At 41.0% G+C, this 23099-nt stretch overlaps 1 protein-coding gene across 1 annotated transcript in view; it reads right to left on the bottom strand.

Annotated features, from left to right (window-relative positions):
- The window catches only part of RGMA (repulsive guidance molecule BMP co-receptor a), a 34889-nt gene extending 13569 nt beyond the window's left edge, over nt 1–21320 (bottom strand). Inside the window, exons 1-2 of the mRNA XM_075273223.1 lie at nt 21165–21320; nt 4503–4618 (exon numbers count right to left, since the gene is read on the bottom strand). Of these exons, the coding sequence (XP_075129324.1) occupies nt 4503–4618; nt 21165–21178 (130 nt within the window). The 5' untranslated portion in view covers nt 21179–21320. The remainder of the gene's footprint in view (nt 1–4502; nt 4619–21164) is intronic.
- Nucleotides 21321–23099: the final 1779 nt, after the last annotated feature.

Here is a 23099-nt window from a genome sequence, read left to right as displayed (position 1 = left end):
CAGCTCTATTGTGAGCAATATCATCTTACCCATATCCTGTCCCAGAATCTTTTGCAAGGGAAACATAAAATCAAAACACCAACTAAGCATTATCATCATGTACGAGGGGTCATCATCTGCGACTGCTGGAAAGAACTAGGGCATAGAAAACATCCAATCCATAGCTACAGGCAACTTTATGCCTCCGATACTAAAGCTAGAAGATGCTGTCATTGTATTCCAAGTCTAAAAAGTAGAAAGTAAAGGGTTAGAAGAGAAGATCCAACCTTTTAACAGCTTGTTCTTCTTACCTTGTAAATCATCATACAGGCCTTGAATACCGCTTGTACAAATCCCGCATGACACGCTTATCTACAGATAAGAAACCGGCTTCCCAAAGCTGTCACCATATTCCCAATACAGATAATTAGACTTCACACTCAACTAGGTCTTGGGTTAAGGCCCCACATTGAGAAAACATTGCATTTTGGGCTATTGCAGAAAAACGCTGCGTTTTACAGTACCAGAAAGTAAAAAATAGAGCTGCAGAATGAATTGTGAGTGTTTTTCCCATAGATTTAATAGGGGAAGAGAAAAACACAGCATTAACTCAATGACTAAGTCCGCTGAAAACTATCAGCGACGTGTTTTCTATCTGTGTCTCCCTTAGCCTTATGGTGGGTTTACACATTTATGATGTTGAGGTCCCTGAGCAAAACAAAAATGGTGGTTTATGTTATCTATGCAGCACTGGGGTCCTAGGTTTGGGTCCAACCATGGATGATATAGGAACTTATATGGTCTCCTTGTGTTTGCGTGGGTTTACTTTTATCCCACACGCCCAAAAACATATCTATGAATTTGCCATAAGGATATTAGGGCCCGATAGGAGTAAAGACCATCTTTGCTGAATATGCAGGTGCTTTATCAGCAACAGGAAATAATGGGATAGGATCACAAATACAGACAAATAGGACAAGATTAGGATTTTCTATAGAGAAAAAGTTACAACACTCTCTAGAAATGTGCTTTATCTCAATAGGTAAGAGTGACAAGCTAGTGGAGGTGGGACAAAGAGCTTCAGATCAGGATGGATAATAGCCTGAAGGGGTGGAGGAGGGGTGTCGGGGAGAAGGCTCTGAAGTGACTTTACAAATCTGTGACAATTCAAAGAAATACTATGCAAGTACCTAGCGTCAGGGAATGTAGTAACAAAAACATAAAAGATGAGATTTACCTATAACAACTGTGATAGAGATATTTAATACCTTTATACTACACAGCATAGCAGCAGCCCTATATACAGCCTGGTCCCTGTGGCCTATTAATTATGATCTCACATATACATTGTATGATGTCATCCCCTACCCCCAACTACAAGGGTGTAATGAAGCACACCATCTGTACAGCTAAGGGCAACAGAGCAGTTACAATTCACCAAAATAATTGCCTGTTAATAGGACCAATTATTTGACCAGGTGTATACACAGCCCCGTGTGTTAACACAGGAAGTGAATCTAGTTTGGGTTCGGCGTACCCTGTACACAGGTGCTGGGCCTCATGAAGCCGCCATCAATTATCCCGCTCACTAAATGCGACCGTTTGTTGAGAGAAGGGTCTATGGCAGACCGACCACAGATTCCCCATGCCCCCTTAACCAAGCTCTTGGCAACGGAATGGGCATCATGATGGTCTACAATCCCCTAAAATAAGTCAATATGAATTTTATAGACATCTTCTAGTGTCAATTTTTTTCAATCTTCCTTAGTTATAGAGGAGCGGCCTCCAACCACTGTAGCACTATCAGGCATGCTGGGAGTTGTAGTTTTTGCAAGAGCAAGAAAACCACAGGTTAGAGACCAATAACTATAGTGGTTTCTGGGGAAGCAACCAATGACCAATATTAGACCTCTACCACAGTAGACGTCTTCCGACTTTCCCAGACTCCAGAACGTTGTGTTACATAGCATAGTGAACGTGAGTAGTTATCCAGTTTCCCAAGAGAGATACATCTATACACGTCATCTCTCTCTTTTGGTGCAATTTTTATAAATACAGGGAAAAAATTTATGTTTTATCTTGAAAATTGTGACAAATAAGAGGTACATAAATCCTTCCATAGGCAGGCAGTGTGTCTTGTGAGTGACCTCTAAAGCTATACCTGCATTAGTAATACTGACAGATAACCCAGACCTGATTGATCTGTTCTTGCTATGTAAATTTACTTAACGCCCTAATCTCCAATCCTGAAACCTGGCCTAACAGCGATTTAAAAAACAGATTCCAGGGTTCTGGAAGGTCACATTATACCTTTCTATTGCACCTACAGGAGAGTCACAACCCCCATCACAGGATTAACCCAGTAATGGAATATACTAGTCGTAATGGAAATTCAGATGTGTAAACACAGGCCACAAAGCTTCAGGTGTTAACATTTTATTGCCGCTACAAATGCATACAAAAATCAAGTTGTTCTTTCAACTTTATTGCTTGAGGAGCAGATAAGAATCTGACAGAGCGGGATTTATGGGTAATGGCTAAATGTCACAGTCTTCACTTGTGACACTTTACAGTCTGTTCCCAAGAGCTTGCAATCTGTACCATGCGAATCACAGTAAGATGTGTCTAACAAACTATTTACAAAATAATACAATATGTAGCAAGTATACAATAAGCAGAAGGTGAACAGCTTGGAGACACATGGCCTGCAAAGAAAATATTTTCACATCTGTGCTTCATCTGTGGATACAAGAGACACTGCTATTCCAAGAGGAGGGGGTAGTTAACCCCTAGCAGCCCTACCCCCCAAATATTTAATGTGAACCTCTCTCTGTAGGACAAAGGGGATGCTTCGATCTGACAAATCTTCTAAAAAGCAGGATCTTCACCTAGAGATAAAGACTCAGGCCAGGCCCTTAAGGCCACACTTCAGTCAATTGCTGTATCATCTTCAACTATATGGATGTCAGGCTCAAAGACTCCTGCAAACCAGCAGATAAGGGCTAGAGAAAATTCATCATGATATTTCCGGAGACAGTTTTAGGGCTTATTCTCATGTCAGTGATTCACATACGCATCATCCACATATAGTGCAGACAGAACATGTATCCATTGTATTTAATACTTCCATGTGCACTTTCTATCAGGCCAAAAAACAAAGACACAACTTATTTTGGTCTGTTTTGCGGACCAATCACTTCGTTGATCTCTATGGGTCCATGAATATCACAGACAGGACATAGTTGCCATCCATGTGCTGTGTGGTCTTCACAGCTCAAACAGAAGTATGGGTGACCCAATTGTCACGTCATGAACCATTGACACAACACAACCATAAAGTCAAAATGCCTATAGGAGATCAGTGAAAGATACTAACAATGTATATATGCAATATCACCCAGCTTTCTGAGAGCCTGGAATTAAAACTTTGCCTGGCTACAGAGTAGTACTTGGTCTGCTGTACAACAAGACAGATTTGCTTATTCAGAATCACTGAAAACTACAACTGTCACCCAGCTTTCCCAGAAACAGATAAACACAGTTTCAAACAATTTGACAGAATTCGGCTTCTCCAAGATGTCTAGTCCCATTGTAATTCCTAATATATACTGCAGTACTATAAAACTAGTAACACTAAACCGTAGCCAGTCATTACATTATATCCTTGACGGCATGCCATAAATGAACAATTACTTTATGTTCCACACCAATAGAAAGTAGTATTGTCCAAAGGAGAAAAGAAACGGCTCTTAAAGGGGAAGATCAGAACTTCAACATACAGGACATGCTGAACTCGTACAGGTAACTAGAAACACTTGCACCTACTGGATACAATAATGATACAATATACACAGATGACTGCAAATAATACAATTATTTAAGGACTGAACAGTGCGACATTTCCAGGTGAATAAAAACCTTAAGTCTGCAGAAACTCGAGCCCTCGCAAGGAACAAAACCCCCAGTGTGGAGTCTGCCCTCCTCCCCCAACAAAAACAAGGTTGGCAGGAATTTGCAGGCAAGGATCAAGCCAGCAAAACAGTAAGATTCATTGGAAACAGATGCCTATCCCGGGTCTCATTCTATAGGTCCTACGGCCCTACCTTGAAAAAGCAATAAACAGGGAGACACCACAAATAAGCCAAGCATTTCCCTGATCCCAGCAGAGTAAGAGCCGGGCCAAGAACTGGGATATAAGACACATGTAATTACAAATTATTTATGGAATATGTGAGGATGATATAGATAAAGTTATTGATTTTATTAGAATCGACATTATCTATCATGAATTCAATAGATGGATAAAAGTTATAGAACTACTAATACATAGAACTATCGATACTTTGTTTCCAGCAACTTTTCTAATACAACAGATTATTAATAACATGATATAATAGCAATAAGATTAAGCACAATGCAGGTCTGGTACACACATGTGGTTCCTATCCAGGGGCCCCTCATGGGGGAGAGGACATCCCTCTAATAGACTTCTCAAAAAATAAGACAGCTAGGGATTTCCTTACCTGTATGGAATGTGCACAAGAAGACGGTGAGGATTTTGAAGAGTCCCAGGGCTTTGGGTCCTGCCCCTCTCCCCATACCCATCCATCCAGCTCGGGCTTTAACCACCACCCTCGCCCTGGACGAACAGTCAAAAAAACAAAACAAAAAGAAAAGAGAGAGAATATATCACACTCCAGCAGACATCAACTTGTGCAAAGAGCTTGAGCCAGCAGCACTGCAATGAAGGATTACACACTCCCCCCTGAACACTTCCCTCCCTCTCCCCTCCACAACACAGCAGCCATCAATCATGGCCATACCCTGCCAATGGCTGCACAGCTCCCCCTTCCTTCCCGGCCTCCAGGAGTGATCCACCCCCAGACCTTCTCCAGTTACACAGGCCCAGTAAGGAGGAGTCACCGGCTGAGATTCCTCCTCACACATCCAGCAACTGAGAAAACACTTCAGCTGCATAATAAGTAAAGCCCTGGAGGGAAAACAAACACTCACCTAGCTATGGACAGCCCCTTATCCCCATATGTCACACTTGTGCAAAAAAGTGATGTAACAATTAGCACTGCATCGCTTTGCTGCATTTGGCCTACGTTCCTTATAGACATGGAGCAGGGTTCTATGGGGGCGTTTTACATAGGACTGCAGGTAGACTCATTACAACAAGTTACAGTTAACATTACATAAACACAAGGCAGTCCAGGGTTTCCTAAGGTGTGCTTATATGTAATATTAGGCTAGGGCTACCTGGTGACTAGTGACATGACACCTCAGTTAAAGATTGTATGATATTGTGCACCACATACACAATCATGACATGACCAATGTGTAAAGCCTGCTGTGATCTGATTGTTTCTTATAGCCAAATCAGAAAACTTGCCGGGATGCAGTTCCTCTGTGCCGCCACTACAGTGTATGGCGCTCTGCACACTGTATACAGCTGTAGTGGTAGCATCTGCAACTACAGTCCCGCTTCCAGCACCTGAAATGGCTGATCAGCATGGGGTCTGGGTGTTGGATTCTGGTGACTTATTGTGTAGATTGGTCATCAGTATCAAGTATCTTCAGGTCCTGGACAACTTTTTAATGTTGTGTGAATAAAGTCACTGTACATACCAGGCTTAAGTTTGCCAAAAGCAAACTCACTGCGCATAGTTTTTTTTTTTTTTTAAGGAATTGATCAGGCAGTTTAGATTGTAATGTCACATTGTTTGTATGAATAATTCCATCATGTATTGGTCATCCAAAATCTAATATGTATGGCCAGCCTCATTTATATAAAGGCGTTAGCTATAGAAAATAACTACCCACATGTGTTGCATTTGTCATGTGCACCACTTGTTACCACAGGTCTACAAATTCTTCAGTGAGTACCTTACTTGTCTGTATATACTGAGTACTGGACCTATTGCAGATTCACTACTGTGGTTATGACTAGCCACTGACATAAATGTGACGCATGTTGCCAACTTGCTAGACAACTGGGCGCAGCTTATCAGGCTTTAATGCAACAAGTGCACCAAGATGCTGCACAAATGCCCTGTAATAAAATTTTGGCTTGAAATAAGCCAATTAAAAGGTGGTATAAATGATCTAAGTCACAGCACAGAACACAACAGTGAGGAACACACAGTATATGACAAATTCAGCTCTGCTACATCTGGCTCACATAATTCTGGACCTCATGTTTACTCCTTGATGTGTTTGTTTTATCTCACATTGTTCCATGAGATAATCGTTTCCCTTTTTTCCATTTGCAACGTGTTATTTTTCCAAGTTGTAGCCAAGTGATGTCATATGTCTGCTTTCTCCATTACTATCCTGGAGATCTCACACTTCTCTATCTGGAGATTACACATTGTTTTACTTTCACCAGAAATACAACGAAGATATGGACATGGAATTGATACAGGATTGCAGTTATGTTCTCCGTGTGATATTTGCAAAGGTGTCCCAGTAACACATGTATGAGAAACTGATTTGTAGCAAAATTAGATAAGACATATCAAGGATGTATAAAAACTGCATGGACAGATAGTACAGATGTCCCTTAAAGAGGACCTTTCATGGTTTGGGGCATAGGCCGTTCTATATACTGCTGGAAAGCCAACAGTGCGCTGAACTCACAAGGGAACAACACTATAAGATTCGGGTGACCCTATCCTATGTATTTCTTGAGTTGGGTAGACTTGCTAGATTCTGATAATGGACTTCTTTACAGGGGGTCTCTAGACTTACTTTTGTATTACATCCTTTTGCAATAACTTTGTGATACGTAAGAGCAGGTATTCAAGACTATGACAATATGGTGGTATTCATGTATAACACGTGTATAACCGTATAAAGGTACCAGACACTGTTCTCTGGACACATACCCCCTTCATAGTGCTGCAAGAGATATCCTTTTGCAAGGGTATGTTACAGACCCAGTGCCCATCTCAACTAAGGCTAGGTTCACATCTGTGCCTGATCTACATTTGGGGTTTCCACCCCTGAAACCACTTAAAAATTGCAAAGGGAAAAGTCCTGCAAGAAGACCTTTTCTCTCTGCATCTCTCCGACTTTCTCGGGTGGAAACCAGGCATAAACCCAGCGGACCCCATTATAACGGACTATACAACCCCAATGATCAGCGAGACATTAGCCCATCACAGACCTCCCTCTAAGTTGCCCAACAATGGTCTAAACCTTTTTTTCCTTAGAAAATATGAAGACTAACAACATTGAATGTGATTATGTTCACCCAACCAGAATGTTACACTTACGGGCCATATTCATAGGGATTTGCGCTGATCTTATTGATCTGATACAATTAATTTCCTTCAGTCCAAAGCAAATTACAATGGTAAAATCAAACGGTGACTGTCTAGGTCAGAGCCATCTATCTACAATCTACATCACGGAGACAAATGGATTGATAGGAAATAACTAAAAGGAATAAATCCTTAAACTGAACCACGAAAAGGTACCAAAGACAACATGTGTCATTCTGATTTCTGAAGGCCCTATTGACGAATGTCAAATTTTACAAGAATTTCCACTTGGTGTCTAGGGCAAAAACCCAAGGATCAACCTCTGATATTTGCCACAGAAACACCTAGAGTCTATATCCCCTTTCCGTTATAGATTGTAAGCCCTTGCGGGCAGGGCCCCGTGTCCCACTGTATCAGATGGTCACTATGTTAGTCTACTTGGTCTTGTGAATTTATGTTTTGTATGTAAACCATTGGACTGAATGGTGCTCTAAATAATAATAATAATTCATAAAAAAGTGAAGTGTGAACAAAGCCTGATATGTAATGCTATATGGAGATCCACACCAAACAAGTGTCACTGTTAGTGAGACATCATAGATTAAGACCCCATATACACGACCATTGTCTTGTGGGGGTCCATGGAAATTGGATCAGATGGGATCCATATGTAGTCCAGGTTTTCCACAGACTCCATCAATAGAAAAGACCAAGTTTCTTAAATAATCAGAAATAAGACCCGCTTCATATTTTGCGGTTTGGTCTTGCGACCCCTACATGGATTTGTAAATAAGTTTATAATCTATTTAAAAAAAATGGATCTTCATGCGATCCAAAGATACAGATCCATAACAATGGCTAGCAGACAGACCAAACCTATGGCCAAATGACGTTCTCTAAATATTACAGCCTCAGCCTTTAGGCCTGTAACTTCTATCGTATCAATGTATATGTAAACAGAATGCAAGAAAAAAAGTTCACATTTTTGTGTAGATAGCGTAGTTTGGGTTCACAATATGGTTGAATGTCTGTGTTTCTTTACCAATTGCCTGATGATACAATGTGACAGAAAAGCAGCATAATGCCTTTAGTACTAATAACGTCACATCCTGAACATACAGACATACTTGCCTTGGTATCTGTCAAATATAAAGAACATGATGTACAAGTTTTAGAAGTGAGATGTTTCAGCTTGTGGTCTGGATAGACAAATGACTTCAAGTTATAGATTTCCTATTAACTCTTTGCATACTGAGCACATACCACACAAGATAGGACAATTTATGCTCAGACATGGAGTACGGTAAGAGAAATCCAGAGTGACTAAATATTTGCCTGGATTATTTCTCATCTTTTAACTACAACCACTGTATGTGGGTGGGCATTATGTTTCTTAGTAACTAACCTATTTTTTCATATATTAACCATTGACTGCCACTGATAAAAAGAGTATACCGTCCTGTGTCACCCCCTCTACCTCATAGATTGTAAGCTCTTGCGAGCAGGGCCCTCAGTCCCATTGTGTGAAATAACTTTCTTTGTAATGTATTTTCTGTCTGTATTTGAATCCTACAAATTGTACAGCGCTGCGGAATATGTTGGCGCTATATAAATAAAATTTATTATTAATATTATTATTGTCGTCCAATGTAGACATGGAGGGATTGTGCGTTAATATAAGTTGAAGGTAAAAATTCTCTAGTCTGGAACCCAATGGTCTGAAATTCCTGCTATACACGGTAACAGATAAAACACTTATAAGCAGTACTAGATTATCAGGATACCAAATGCATTTACAGCGGCAGAGAGTCACATTTAGGATCAGGTATGCAGCAAATATGGTTGTAGGGACTGAAGATCACTTGTCACAATCTGGACAAGTATGGCCAAACAATAATCCTATATCTGGTCATCCTTTGCATGATGGGCTACATAGATTAGGTGGTCTAGGTGGTTAATTGTTTTGAGCAACTGAGCACATGGCCATTGTTTTGAAACTCAATGGTTGTAAAATATATTTATTTTTGTTTTTGCAATGTATGTGAAGGTAGTTGGAATGGTTTGCACTGGGTAAATGGGCATGTTCTACCCTTCTATGCTAAAACATTTGAAGTCTTGGCATTGAAAGTTGGTTAGTTGAGATCATCTCCGCGTCCTTCACAGTTTCCTATTTCAGAGGTATGTTCAGTTTGCCTTTAAATATTGTTGCTTTCTTTTTCTCAGGAAGTGACATCATGTCTGTCGATCACATAGGCCCCATAGCCTACAGCTCAATATGGCACTGTGACCAATAGACGTCATACAGCCATAATTTCTAATCCTGGATAACCCTTTTAAAATGGCTGCACAGACAACACTCCCGTAAAGGAACCTTTAGGATGACTGCAACTCTTCAAGTAACTTCCTAACATTCCTTGTTTATCATAGGGTTTCTAAGTCTTGCAATCTTCCTACAAGGCCCCAGAGAAATGAAAGGGTTAATAGGCAGAAGTGTCAAATCAAGGTAAGATGAATAATTTTTACCAGGCTTTTAGAATAAACATTTATAAATATGTTATACAGAGAGCTGATAAAAGCAAGTCCATGGTGAGGAAAGATAAGCACCATGTCATCCTCTTCCATTAACAAGTACATGAGTGATTAATCAGACACAGGAGCTTTCACTCGGCTGCAATCGGAATGTGTTTTAGGACCAAATTCATGTACAATATTTGGCATGGTTGTAGGATGAGGATTATGGGAAAAGGCAGGCATCAGGGAAACAATACTCGGACTGGGGAGTCATTACTTGACTATGTTGATACACTTGCAAGGAACACATACCAGTATTAGGTAGTGCGCCGGATTTGACCATATATATACGATCTACAAGGACATAGCTACAAAGCATGTAGAGGTAGCAACTGCACCAAGGCCCCTCTGCCACATAAAACGATACCAGTATAGTAGATGGCATATGGTATTTGGGGCATGTTACAGCATTTGCTTAGGAGCCCGGGAACTTTAAAGGTGGCCATACACATTAGGCTATGGCCCCCACGGGACATCCCTCAGCAAAAAAGCACTGCAGGAGAAACTGCAGTGGTAACGCATCGCGGTTCTTCCCACAGCACTTTAGACACAAAGTTCGCAGAGTTTTAATCTGCAAACTTTCTGTTTCAATTATACCTATGGGGAAACCACTGACATTTCCGTAGGTATAATTGACGTGCTGCGATTTCCAAAACCCCGACAGTTTTGGAAATAGTGGCATGTCCACATCGCAGTTTTTACTGCAAAGTGGGCATTGAATTCGCTAGAGGTTATCCAGGGAATATTTTTTTAACACATCTCCTGTCCAGGTTCTTTATGTGTTACATGTATGTTTTCTGAGCTGGTTCTGACAACAGTTCATGTGATTGGAACGCAACTCCTTGTCCTCTTCTTTGTTTACAATGATACATGTTCACGTGTATATGAGAACTGTCTTTATTACTATAACTATTAAAATAATGGTGTCTGCTATCACCATTGGACATGGAGGGGAAGGCACTCAGGAACTGGTTCCACTCATGTGACCTGATCAGAAAAGAAAAAAAAGATAATTGCCTTCAGAGAACCCAGAATTGGACGACCATTGAATGTACTTGGCGGTGCCCTGACTCCCTCAACAGCAGACAATGGGGTAAAGATGGAACAGACACATTGTAATCCAACATGCCTAATCCATGTTCCTCAAAGAGACCAGCAGAAGTGTGTTTCAGCAACTTACTCTCCATTCCTTACTGAGAACACACCAAGTCAAGCTGAGCATGCATGTGTATGGGGAGTCAAGAGGAACACCATTGTCAGGTGAAGAAGCACTGAACCAGCAGGTATCTAAAATGTATGGCCAAGTTAAGATGAACCCTATTATTCACTCCTCTTGGAAATCCTAGAGAGTCAAAATAGAATATAACTACTGTGATGCATAAAATATGTTTCAGGTTATACCTAAAACTTGACTTGAACAGGACCATAGAGTGTTCTGTAGGTTATGTCATGGATGGAAGCTTCTCCTTGTCTCATATTCTTCATGGCTTTATAACTCCCCCACTGAGCACAATGGGATAGAGGAAGGTGTAGGCAAGTCCTGTTCTGTGTAAAATTAAACAAATCTCCAACAAGACAAATTAGTGTGTATGCACGGACCCCTTTAGTGCCTACGCTCAACCTCTTGTAAAAACATAAAGCGGAAAATAAGTGAGATGAGCCACCTGGAAGTTTGACAGGATCTTCTCATAAAACGTAGGTGAGGTTTATGAGCCTTGTAAAAATGCATTGAATTCTAGGTGCATTAGCAGGAGGGAAAAAAATTATCTCAATTTCTAGAGAAAATGCCAGGAGTTGCAGAGAGCGGCTACAAGTGACTTTTGATTGCTGGGTTTTACAAGCCTCCATTTAGCCGCCCGAATTACAAATTACAAATTGTAAGATTTAAGCGCTCTAGATTAGAGATCCCACATACTAATAAATATCATTTCTGTGGTTTAGGTTACCGCTTGCTATATACAATGCAATTCTATACAGGATCCTCTCCTCAAGGGCATCACGAGAACTCGTGATCATAGATAGGTATATGGGAAACATATATAATAGAAAGGTAATATATAAATGGTATTTAATGGGAATTATATGATGTGGGTGATTTATATCATAACTAACCCACAAGTCTAATTTTACTTCTATGACTTCTTAAAGAGAAGGAGTTAGATAATCTTATTGAGCAATACCTTCCAAGGTATGTCTGCAAGGACCACAGATAATCAAATAGGGATTATTCAGCCCTGAATTCTGGCCACACTATTAAATCCCTAGACCACAAGCTACAGTGTAAGTCATTCGGGAGGGAGGGTGGGGGTGTGGATATCCTTATTAGTTGGGGAAGAGGAATGCACATCACTCCGCTTGTGGTTGGGTACTCGAGTAGGGATCCACCCTGTGGTACAAATATCCTAATAAATGTGCCACTCCAAAGTTGATGCAAAATCAGTTAGATTTAATGACCATCATGGTAAGCAATCAATAAGGTGTAACATTTCTGGTTAACACAATGCAGCCGACTTCAGACAGGTTGTAAAGGATGGAAAAGGAGTAGGATGCCAGGAGAAAGACATATTTAGGCCATGGGGTGGGGGTGCATGCTGAGTTTTGTTTTTTTTTGGATATTGGTATCATTGATTTGTTGGGGGTCACCAATTCATAAAAGCTGCAGTTCCACGTGGAGTCAAAGTCATAGAGTCATCTGAGCAGAGACAGGTTTCGGATGGAGTTGGAAAAAAAAATAAAAAAAATGACCAACTCTGATTACAATTATTGATATTGTATAATTAATAAGATGTACAATGTGTTGTAAATTCACTTATGTCAGAGTTGATAGTTTGGCCTACCCACTCCACAGCCCTGATGCAAGCAATCCAAATTCAATCCATTTCGCCAATTTCATGCAAGTCACTTATGTTTGCGAGATGCTAGTCATTATATTGTGCCACATTTCGCCAACGTAAACCTTATAGGGTTTGATCATAAGGGTCAGCCAAATGTATCATGTGCCATTTCAAAATGTTGTATTTGATTTAGGTAAAAGAACATAAGAATAAAAGGATGTGATACAGATTATATAGATGGTGTGGGGGCTCACAGAATAATTACCCCTGGTGAGCCCATGAAAATACAGTCCATTGATGTCAGAAATGGCTGTAGGTCAACAGCTATTGAAGGTTTATGGTCACCTTAAAAGTCAAAAGGTTGCATAGGTGTTCCCCAAAACCCTTCTTTCCCATGGTGTCTGTTAACTGGGCCTAGGTTGGGCAGTGTCACATAGGACCAGGTATACCTCTGTAATACAGAGTAGATAGATTTCTGATAAGAGGTATGGTCCAGAATGAAATGGTAACAGGCACATTTTAGATATTTTTGTATCCTACCTATAGGTTTTTCATTTTTCATATGAGTGTCCGAATGTGAGTGAGCAATGAAAATGAGTTGAGAACCTTACATTTGAGTGTTTCTATAGAAATCGGTATCTATGACACCAATGTAGTCTAGTCCATTAGTAGGGATGTCGACTATCCTGTGCAAGCGAGCCGCTAGCTTGATCTCTGAAACCACAGCTCAAAGTACAATGAATACGCCAGGTCTGGCCAGATCTAGTATATACATTGTATGTATAAAAGAATCACAGTCCATAGTGGATTTCATTGCCCTATAAAAGGAGAGCAGGTAGAGTGTGTCACATTATGTATGACACTTGGCACTTCAGTTTCCTATGCAACTTTGTTCTTCTCTTTGCTGAGCATTCCAGAAACAGACTCATATAGTTTTATGGACCTGAGAATGTGTGTGATCTAGTTACAAGTCAGTGATACTAAAGATAAGGTGGACTTTCAACCGTACAGAACAAGGTAATAATAGTTATACCCGATGACATCACATCCACATAACTCACAACTGTGGAGAGGTAGAGAACTGCTCAGGATTTATTTCTCTGGATAATTTTTAAACACTTATCCAGTTTCGCTTGGACATAATATTAGAATCTGCTAAAGGGGTTGTCCAGGGACAAAAAAAAAGTCAGCATAGGGTAACAAAATAAAAAAGTGATATTCTCTAATCCCCTATTATTCCCATAGCCATGCTTAAGGGGTTCGCTGTCAATCTCTAAGTGCTGGCCCTATAGTCCTTCTCAACACACTAGAAATGTCTGCTGTCAATCACTGACCCATCTCAGCCAGAGGAGACCCGGAATTAGAGACCAGCAGGGAGCCAAGCAGTGTTCTAATGGGAATGGCAGGGAATCAGTTAGGATGAGTTTATTTGCTTTGCCATGCTGGCAAAATGTCCATAATTAGGGTTGAGCCGATTTTGAGATTTCAGGATTGATTTCAAAATCCGATTTCTGATAATTTTTTAGCCAATCCCGATTGTGAAGTTTGCTTGATCACCAATCGGGATCCGATCTTTTCCAATCCTGATTGCTCAACCCTATCCATAATACATCTGATTTTCTAATATGAACTTTGATCATTCTATGATGCTATGGTGATTTAGTCTTGTTCATTAGAACCACTAGGGATCCACCTACAGTCTTCCCATCCTGAACCTGTCTACTCTTGGCTCAGCTTAGAACCACTATGGGCCCATATTTCTGTATTATAGCCAGCGCTGCACGTCCCATTAGGCGACCTGAAGCGAGCGCTTCAGGCGGCGCTATGTCAGGGCCCCAGGGAGGGCGGCATTTTTGCTTACCTAAGCCAGTCCAGGACAAGCTGTCCTGGACTGGCTTGGCACCAAGCCGTGGATTGGCCTCCCCTCATGCTCAGGCAGAGAGCAGGTCCTCTCCCTGCCTTGCTCTCTGCCTGCGAACGCTGCTAAGCCCCACCCCTTCGCTTCACCATGCCCCCTTTGCTCCGTCACACCCCCTCCGCTTCGCCTCCTCCTCCGGGGGGTGTGGGGGGGTGGCTTTCTGTCGGCCGCCTCAGGCGGCGAAAAGGGATGGTTCACCCCTGATTATAGCCATATTATTACATCAGTTACATACATTCTTGTATGGCCTGGTTCACATCTGCGGTCGTGCCATTCCAATTACCTATTCGCATGAAATATGCGGAGAGAAAAGTCCTGCAAACAGCACTTTTTGTTTGGGAACCGAGCAGAAACCACATGGACCCCATTATAGTCTATGGGGTCCACCAGGTTTCTTAAGGTAACCGCTTTTTTATGTGGAGAGGTTTCTGTTCAGAGGGTTCCCAAACAACCCCCCTCCCCTTTCCCAAACGCAGCTGTGATCCGGGCCTAACTCTTACATTTCCATCTACTAACTATTTATATAGCGCCATCATATTGTAGAGGGCATCTCCAGCACACATAATAAACTGCATAACCATAAGCATATTTTTGGAGTTAGGAGAGAACATCTAAACGGGAACGGCTGCCACTATTTCACAGGGTTTTCAGGTTACAAAACATTTTGCTTCTTCCAGAGACTGCACCCCGGTGATTTTTCCATGATCACAAAATATTGTATAAATATGCAATACCTTGATTCACACTACAGGGTTTGGCAGAACACAGTGGTCAGCCGTGCCAGAACTGTGGAGATCACACCCTTATATGTGCATGTGTATATCTCCAACACTATCACAATGCAGGAGATGGGAGGATGACAACAGCGGCTGCTCCTGGCACACAGCGAGGCTGGATGTTACGCTAGATGGAGCCGTTGTTGTTCAGCCTGAACTCACAAGATGCTTCATATAAATTCATATAGCATACAACTAATATTCTATTCTATAGTTAACCCCTCAAGGCTGGAATCATACACGCAGTTTTCCTGGCAACATTTGATGCTGTTTTTTTTGTCCCTAAGGAAAAACTGCCACAAAAATGGTTCCATGTGGGAGTCTAACCTTAAAAGCCCACAACATCTAAACTATGATTCTTATAACAGGGCAGGTTATAACAAGAGCTGCTAAGGTCACACATGTATATATATGTATGTATGTATGTATGTATGTATGTATCTGGAGCATGTCAAAACTGGAGATATATCAGATAAAGTAGTGATCAAGGGGGCACATACTTTTTTGACTATCTAACTGACAGCTCCCCCAAACTGAGTTATGTCCATACTCAGAATTACATGGCATTTTCATAAAATATTGTCCAAAACCAGTCATTTGGACAAGTATAACTTTCTGTGGACATCACCCCAATTCTGCTTTCTGGCACCAAATGGGCAACAGTGCGATAACTGGGTTGGGAAGATTACAGCACACAATCTTGTAGAAGACTACATTTGCACTACTACTTTCCCTCAAAGCCCCCATTTCAATATAAGGTTGTTGAATTGATAGAAATGCACATTAGAAAGCTGTATGCACTATGTCCCAATGAGCTTTGTTTTCATGAGCACCCCTTTAAAAGAATTTTTGTGTGTCGATATACATCCTAAAAATGTATTTAGGCTGAGGTCACACGTTGCAGAAAAGCTGCATTTTTGTTGCAGATTTTGCTACATTTGTTGGAATCAAAGCCAAGAATGGGTTGGGAGAAGTAGATGTGAGATTTCCTATTCCTTTCCCATTCCAGGATTTGGCTCATAAAAAAATAAATAAAAAAAATGCAACTTGTCCGCAACTGTGGCCTAAGCTTAACTGGTTATCTTATGAGATCTGCTCATGTATTTTATGTAGGCACTGGCTCTTGGTACTGATAAGTATTCCAGTGCATGGCGGTGTGAAATCATTGTTTTTCTGAAATGAAGATAAGGCATTAAGCCAGTGTAAAATGGCTCAGAAAATGCAGCCAGAAGCAATTCCTGACAGCCATAATGTGATTACTCTTTACTATTGAATTTGTGATCTTGGTTTGTTATTGTAATTGTGAAAAACTGCAAAATACACAATACAGCAGGCAGCAAATATTGTCAGCAGCTTTCTCAGCCAACTCTCCAAATGAGTTTAAGGCGAAGCCTCGTCGATAGCTATTAACCACAACTGTACATTGGTGGGAAAGGGTCCATATGTAGCCCTAGGTGTCTGGCTGGCTGGGAAACACATCTTCATTCTCGAACTCCCCTAAATATAATCTGTTACCAGGTCTGAAAACCCCAATACCATACCTCATCTGAAAGGCGCTGTCACCCTGAGCATGTTGGTGTTAAGTTTACCCAATTCCTTTCCGCTATTCCAAAGTTATAAGCCCCATTAGTGTTGATGCAGACTAGGGTATGCTAGCACTGTGATTTATCTGGGTGCCAAGTAGTGTTACTGCCCACTTGGCTAGTATACCCTAATTTGCATCGATTCTAAAGAGGGCTTATATCTTTGGAATGGCTGAACAGTTTTGGATAAACAAAACAGCAAAATGTTCAGGGTGATAGTGCGGGCACAGCATTGGGCTTTTCGGACTTGGTGACAGGTCCAAAGCTGGAGGTTCTTTCTTGAGTGTTGAACCGCCTATGTCAGCTTACTCATCATTCTAAAGCTCATAGAAAGTAATTATTTAATTAAATAATCCTTGCAAACTTATGACATCTCTCTGACACCTGAGATAGAGATAGAAACTAGGAAATATTTCACCAGCTCTCCTCAATGTCAGAAACACTATATGGTTCTGATCAGTCTGTCTGAAATACCGCATCATGTCTGGCCAACTATGGAACTGTAAGTCTAACGCGTTTTCTAGTCTTTGAGTGGCAAGGCATTCTGTGAACGACAATGAAACTGAAGATTTGTGAATTGTCTTCCTCTGCTATGACATCCGACGTGCCAGCCATTCTTAGAAAGCTTATGAATTATGGCAACATAAAACATGAGCTGCTCAGTAATTTTATACTTGTTGGATATGACACGTTACAGCAAGAAAATCTGAAGCTTGAGAGATGTGTACAAGGCATGGTAAATCTGGTCAGACTATCTGATAACTGTCAGACTGACTGTCTGCATTCTGGCATCTGCCATTAGATTTCAGCATGTCCCACAATAGGAGTTATTATCCGCATCTTATGCCAAGGAGTATACACATATATAGGGGAGTCGGTTTAATCCTGGGTTTAGAAGAAACAGTGACCCTATAATCTGGTCATAGAGATGACTGCTATGTGCAATGGGCCAAATATGACCAGATCTTATCCCGTGCCTGCGACAATGATGTGTAAACTCTAATCTGTTTATGTGGGACACAAGGGTTACATTTACTAATTGACTGTTCCTTGCTAAATATTGAAACCGAATTGCAAAGATTCTTTAGGGATTTTTATGACCCTTTGACATTTGCAAGTGATTGACTTGTGCCCTCCTCCTGCAACTTGAAGGATAAACATCCACTTTACTTGAGCGTTAATCCTTAAAGTGCATCTGACACCTGGACACTGTGTAGGCTGTCACTTTATGGGTTAATCAATATTCAGGCAAATACGCCCTACCAGTCAAGTAGGACGCAATGACATTGCTGCAGGCTGTCAATGGCACCTTTTGTATTGATTACCTCCGTCCTAAACAGTATTGGTCTAGCCCTGAATATAATGGTGGTTTTACAACATTTAGTGCTACATTTAATGCTACCCTTTGTGTTCTTAGTGCTATTCTTGTGTTTCTTACATAACACAGGATGTTTCTTCCTTGTGCCAACCATGAGGATACTTTAAGGGTCGACTGAATTTTGCTTGAAACACAGGAGATCTTTATGTTGAACCTGCAAGCAGCACAATTACCACTAAAGTGTATGTGCATGCTATATATCATATCACATTTATTATTACCAGTAGGTGGCGCTACTAACCCTAACTTTTTTTTTTAAACAAACTGAAATATCCAATGTCTGATTTGGTAATCTCATACGTCTCCTGAACTGGTGATGCCAGTATAATCCCAGGCAGAGTATTAATTAAGCATGCAGAATCTAATTAATCCAATGACACCACCTGCTGCTGCACATTTCCTGCGGTATACAAAAAGAGACGAAAAAATGTGAAAAATCTCTCTGTAATCTATAGACAAGCAATTAAAGGGCAATAGAAACCCACAAACGCATTTCGTCGGAATGGATTCTCTGATGACTGAGGTTTTGGATATAAAACAATGGGAAATGTGACCAGGAATGGAATGGTCTTCCCATGGTGCAATCTGCCAGCAGTCATTACTTTAGACATATTGAGCATAAAATATGAAGATAAATGGAGGTGGCAGCTCTTCATCTATTTAATACTACTTTATCTTTACACTGCGTCAACCATTAGTCTGACACATTAACGATAAACATGTTTAATCCCGAGAATCAATCATTATTTTATTCGGCTGCGTGTGGAGGGGCTCAGCCAAAGTCAGAATCAATTGGTACAATATATATGGCATCAGATAGCTCCCATCTTGCTGCGAGACCAATCTGTCATTACACAGACACCGCACTACTTGGTCCTATAGTCTAACCTGCTGTTACCTTACAGCAAGATCCATAAAGATATTCCTAAATATATAAATATAAAGTTGCCTTCAGGTACTACAAAGTATTTGCTAAACTGGGGCTTATTCTAAGTTAGGGACAGCGAGCATAGTCTTAGTTAATAATATACCTCTTATAAAGGAACGCTGATTACATTTATATGCCATCTAGGATTGGTAACAAAATGAGAATCAGATACATAAAACAGTTATGGCCAGAGATATAGAAGTACTTGTCACAAACAATGGCAGTGTAGCTCAGTTAACTAGCTGTAATGGTAAAAGGGTATATAGAGCAATGGAGGTAAACCTCCCCCCAAAAATGTTACTTCTTTGCTATGGTTTATCCTGTGTCCCATGGGAAAATCATTCTGATTGTAATAAAATCTCTTTACATGTACAGTAGGATGTGGTCAGATGAAAGATCTGGTCTGGTGCATCTGGGAGGAATAAAGATGGGGTGGGGGTCTGCGTCCACCTTTAGCTATAGGATAGGAATATGGAACTACATAGAGAAGGAGGATGGATCACATCAGCTAGATCTATAAAGTAAATCATTTCAATAAATTTATACTGATCCCCTAAAACGCTACTGAAGAATATTATTTCCAGCTGAGCGACGGTTTCTGGTTACTTTATATTCTATGCCTATAATTATAATAGGTCTATGACAAATAGTGGCTGTTTACACAAGTGCAAGTAAACCAACAAGTGCACACAGACATCCGCCTCACAAGCTACAAGAATACATAGAGATAGACAGAAGATAAAACAGATTGACAGACATATAGAAGATAGACACCTATGTAAGAAAGTCCATATAGGTACGATTGAAAGGTTACTGCACATGGAATGCAAATCTGGTTTTGCTTGTCTACTGGAATCCTAGAGTGTTTTAAATTTTATATTATACACACATAGATATGATAAATAGTAAGTAGATGATGAGATAGTAGTGTGTGTGTGTGTATATAAATATATATATATATATATATATATATATATATATATATATTAGATAGCTTAATTGCAAATCATTACAGTATAGTCAAGAGAGCCCTTGAAATAATCCAGACACCTGACAAGTCAATATATATATATATATATATATATATATATATATATATGAACATGCTGTAGGTTATATGTTATTCACACACACAAGTAGCAGAGCTGAATTTGTCATTTGATATCACAGCGTGCATTTATACATCTATATAAGGTATAAAGTAGGATCTCCTTGCCAGTAATATGGTACAGGACACAAGATCTACAGTCAGGTGCATGATATATACCCTGTGGGTACCTGGAAAGCCACAGCCATATTATTTGGTACTAGTCCCAGCAGCCACTGCCTTGTTAGAGACATGCAACAAATGTAATACACAATACATAGCAATAACTACTGTAATACACAATACATAGCAATAACTCAAAAGACAATCTAGGTGAAATACACATCTGTAATACATGAAGTTGAACTTTATTTTCTGGAGAGACCTGGGAGGACAGGCAGACAGAAACTTGTACTGATCAGACCATAGACTGACTGTAAAGCTACAGAGAATTTATTTCTATCACTATTGTTCCAAGTTGCCCATACACAAAGTGATTTTGGACACAATCGCCTATTGGGAATCGTTCAGTGTAAGTGATCAGGGAGTCAGATTGTCAGATTCCAGCATTACCAGCCATGACAAGGTGAGCTCATGTCCGATATCCTTCTCTGGGGCTACAGGCACATACGGTATAATGTCTGGTCACTGGGGAAAGTACCTACATTCATCATCAGCAACTGAAGGGTTAAGTGTCTATTACAAAGCCCCCTTCCCTGCAGGGTCTGCACCCCGCCAGCCTTGGCATGGTAAGTCACACATGGCTGTACCCGGAGTTCTCACTAAAGTTGCTGTGACATTGAGGAGTCTGAGCTGAATGAATAGTCCGGGGTGTCACTCACCTTGTCGGCTTCATGAGCCTGCCCAAGCCGTGGGGTCACCCTCCCATAGGATAGATCCAGCGCTCATATGGGGGGCAACGCGAGTATCCCCCACATGCTGCAGCAGCACAAGCCCTGACACACACAACGTCTGCCCAACACACACTGAGCGGCTGCAGCTGCCGGCACTGCTGCGGCTCCTCCTCCTGGCAGAGGCTTCTAGAGCAGGGCACTGCTTGTCACATTACTGAGTGGCCAGACACAGGCTGCCTGCATGTGGACAGAGGCAGCAGAACATTGCTAGGTGAAGCAGAGCCCAGGTTATCTAATGCACCTGGGCTGAAATGGTGTAGCAGGGCTTAGTATATGACGAGCAGAGGTGAACCTGTCTGATGTAGCAGGGCTCAGTATATGATGTAGCAGAGCTTAGTATATGAAAAGCAGCAGAGGTGAACCTGTCTGATGTAGCAGGACTTAGTATGTGAGATACAATAGAGGTGAACCTGTCTGATGTAGCAGAGCTTATTATATGATGTAACAGAGTTTAGTATATGAGATACAGTAGAGATGAACCTGTCTGATGTAGCAGAGCTTAATATATGATGTAGCAGAGGTGAACCTGTCTGATGTAGCAGGGCTTAATATATGATGTAGCAGAGGTGAACCTGTCTGTAGCAGAGCTTAATACAGTATATGATGTAGCAGGGCTTAGAATATGAGAAGCAGCAGAGGTGAACCTGTATGATGTAGCAGGGCTTAGTATATGAGAAGCAGCAGAGGTGAACCTGTCTGATGTAGTAGAGCTTAGTACAGTATATGATGTAGCAGGGCTTAGAATATGAGAAGCAGCAGAGGTGAACCTCTCTGATGTAGCAGAGCTTAATATATGATGTAGCAGGGCTTAGTATCTGATGTAGCAGGGCTTAATATATGAGAAGCAGCAGAGGTGAACCTGTCTGATGTTACAGGGCTTATTATATGATGTAGCAGGGCTTAGTATGTGAGAAGCAGCAGAGGTGAACCTGTATAATGTTACAGGGCTTATTAAACGATGTAGCAGAGTTTAGTAAATGAGATATAGTAGAGGTGAACCTGTCTGATGTAGCAGAGCTTAATACAGTATATGATGTAGCAGGGCTTAGAATATGAAAAGCAGCAGAGGTGAACCTGTCTGATGTAGCAGGGCTTAGAATATGATGTAGCAGGGCTTAGTATAGGAGAAGCAGCAGAAGTGAACCCGTCTGATGTAGCAGAGCGTATTATATGATGTAGCAGGGCTTAGTATATGATGTAGCAGAGCTTAGTTTATGAGAAGCAGCAGAAGTGAACCTGTCTGATGTAGCAAGGCTTATTATATGATGTAGCAGAGTTTAGTATATGAGATACAGTAGAGGTGAACCTCTCTGATGTAGCAGAGCTTAATATATGATGTAGAAGGGCTTAGTATATGACAAGCAGCAAAGGTGAACCTGTATGATGTAGCAGAGATTAATATATCATGTACAGTAGTAGGGTTTAGTATATGAGAAGCAGCAGAGGTGAACCTGTCTGATGTAGCAGAGCTCAATATATGACGAGCAGAGGTGAACCTGTCTGATGTAGCAGTGCTCAGTATATACAAGCAGAGGTTAACCCAGGGGTAGGGAACATACGTCTCTCCAGCTGTTGCAAGACTACAACTCCCAGCATGCATACTTGCTCTGCTGTTCTTGGAACTCCCATGGAAGTGAATGGAGCATGATGGGAGTTGTAGTTTCACAGCAGCTGGAGAGCCAAAGGTTCCCTACCCCTGGTTTAACCTGTCTGATGTAGCAGTGCTCAGTATATGACAAGCAGAGATAAATCTGGCTGATGTAGCAAAGCTTAGTATATGAGGAGCAGCAGAGGTGAACTTGTCTAATGCAGGAGTGTTGAGTTTTCCAATTCTAGCTGAACTTGGAAGATGCAGCAGTGCTA

The sequence above is a fragment of the Leptodactylus fuscus genome, chromosome 5 (assembly GCF_031893055.1).
Source record: "Leptodactylus fuscus isolate aLepFus1 chromosome 5, aLepFus1.hap2, whole genome shotgun sequence".
Taxonomy (NCBI): Eukaryota; Metazoa; Chordata; class Amphibia; order Anura; family Leptodactylidae; genus Leptodactylus; species Leptodactylus fuscus.
Note: the sequence above shows the minus strand (reverse complement) of the source record. Positions and strands in the feature narration are given on the sequence as shown.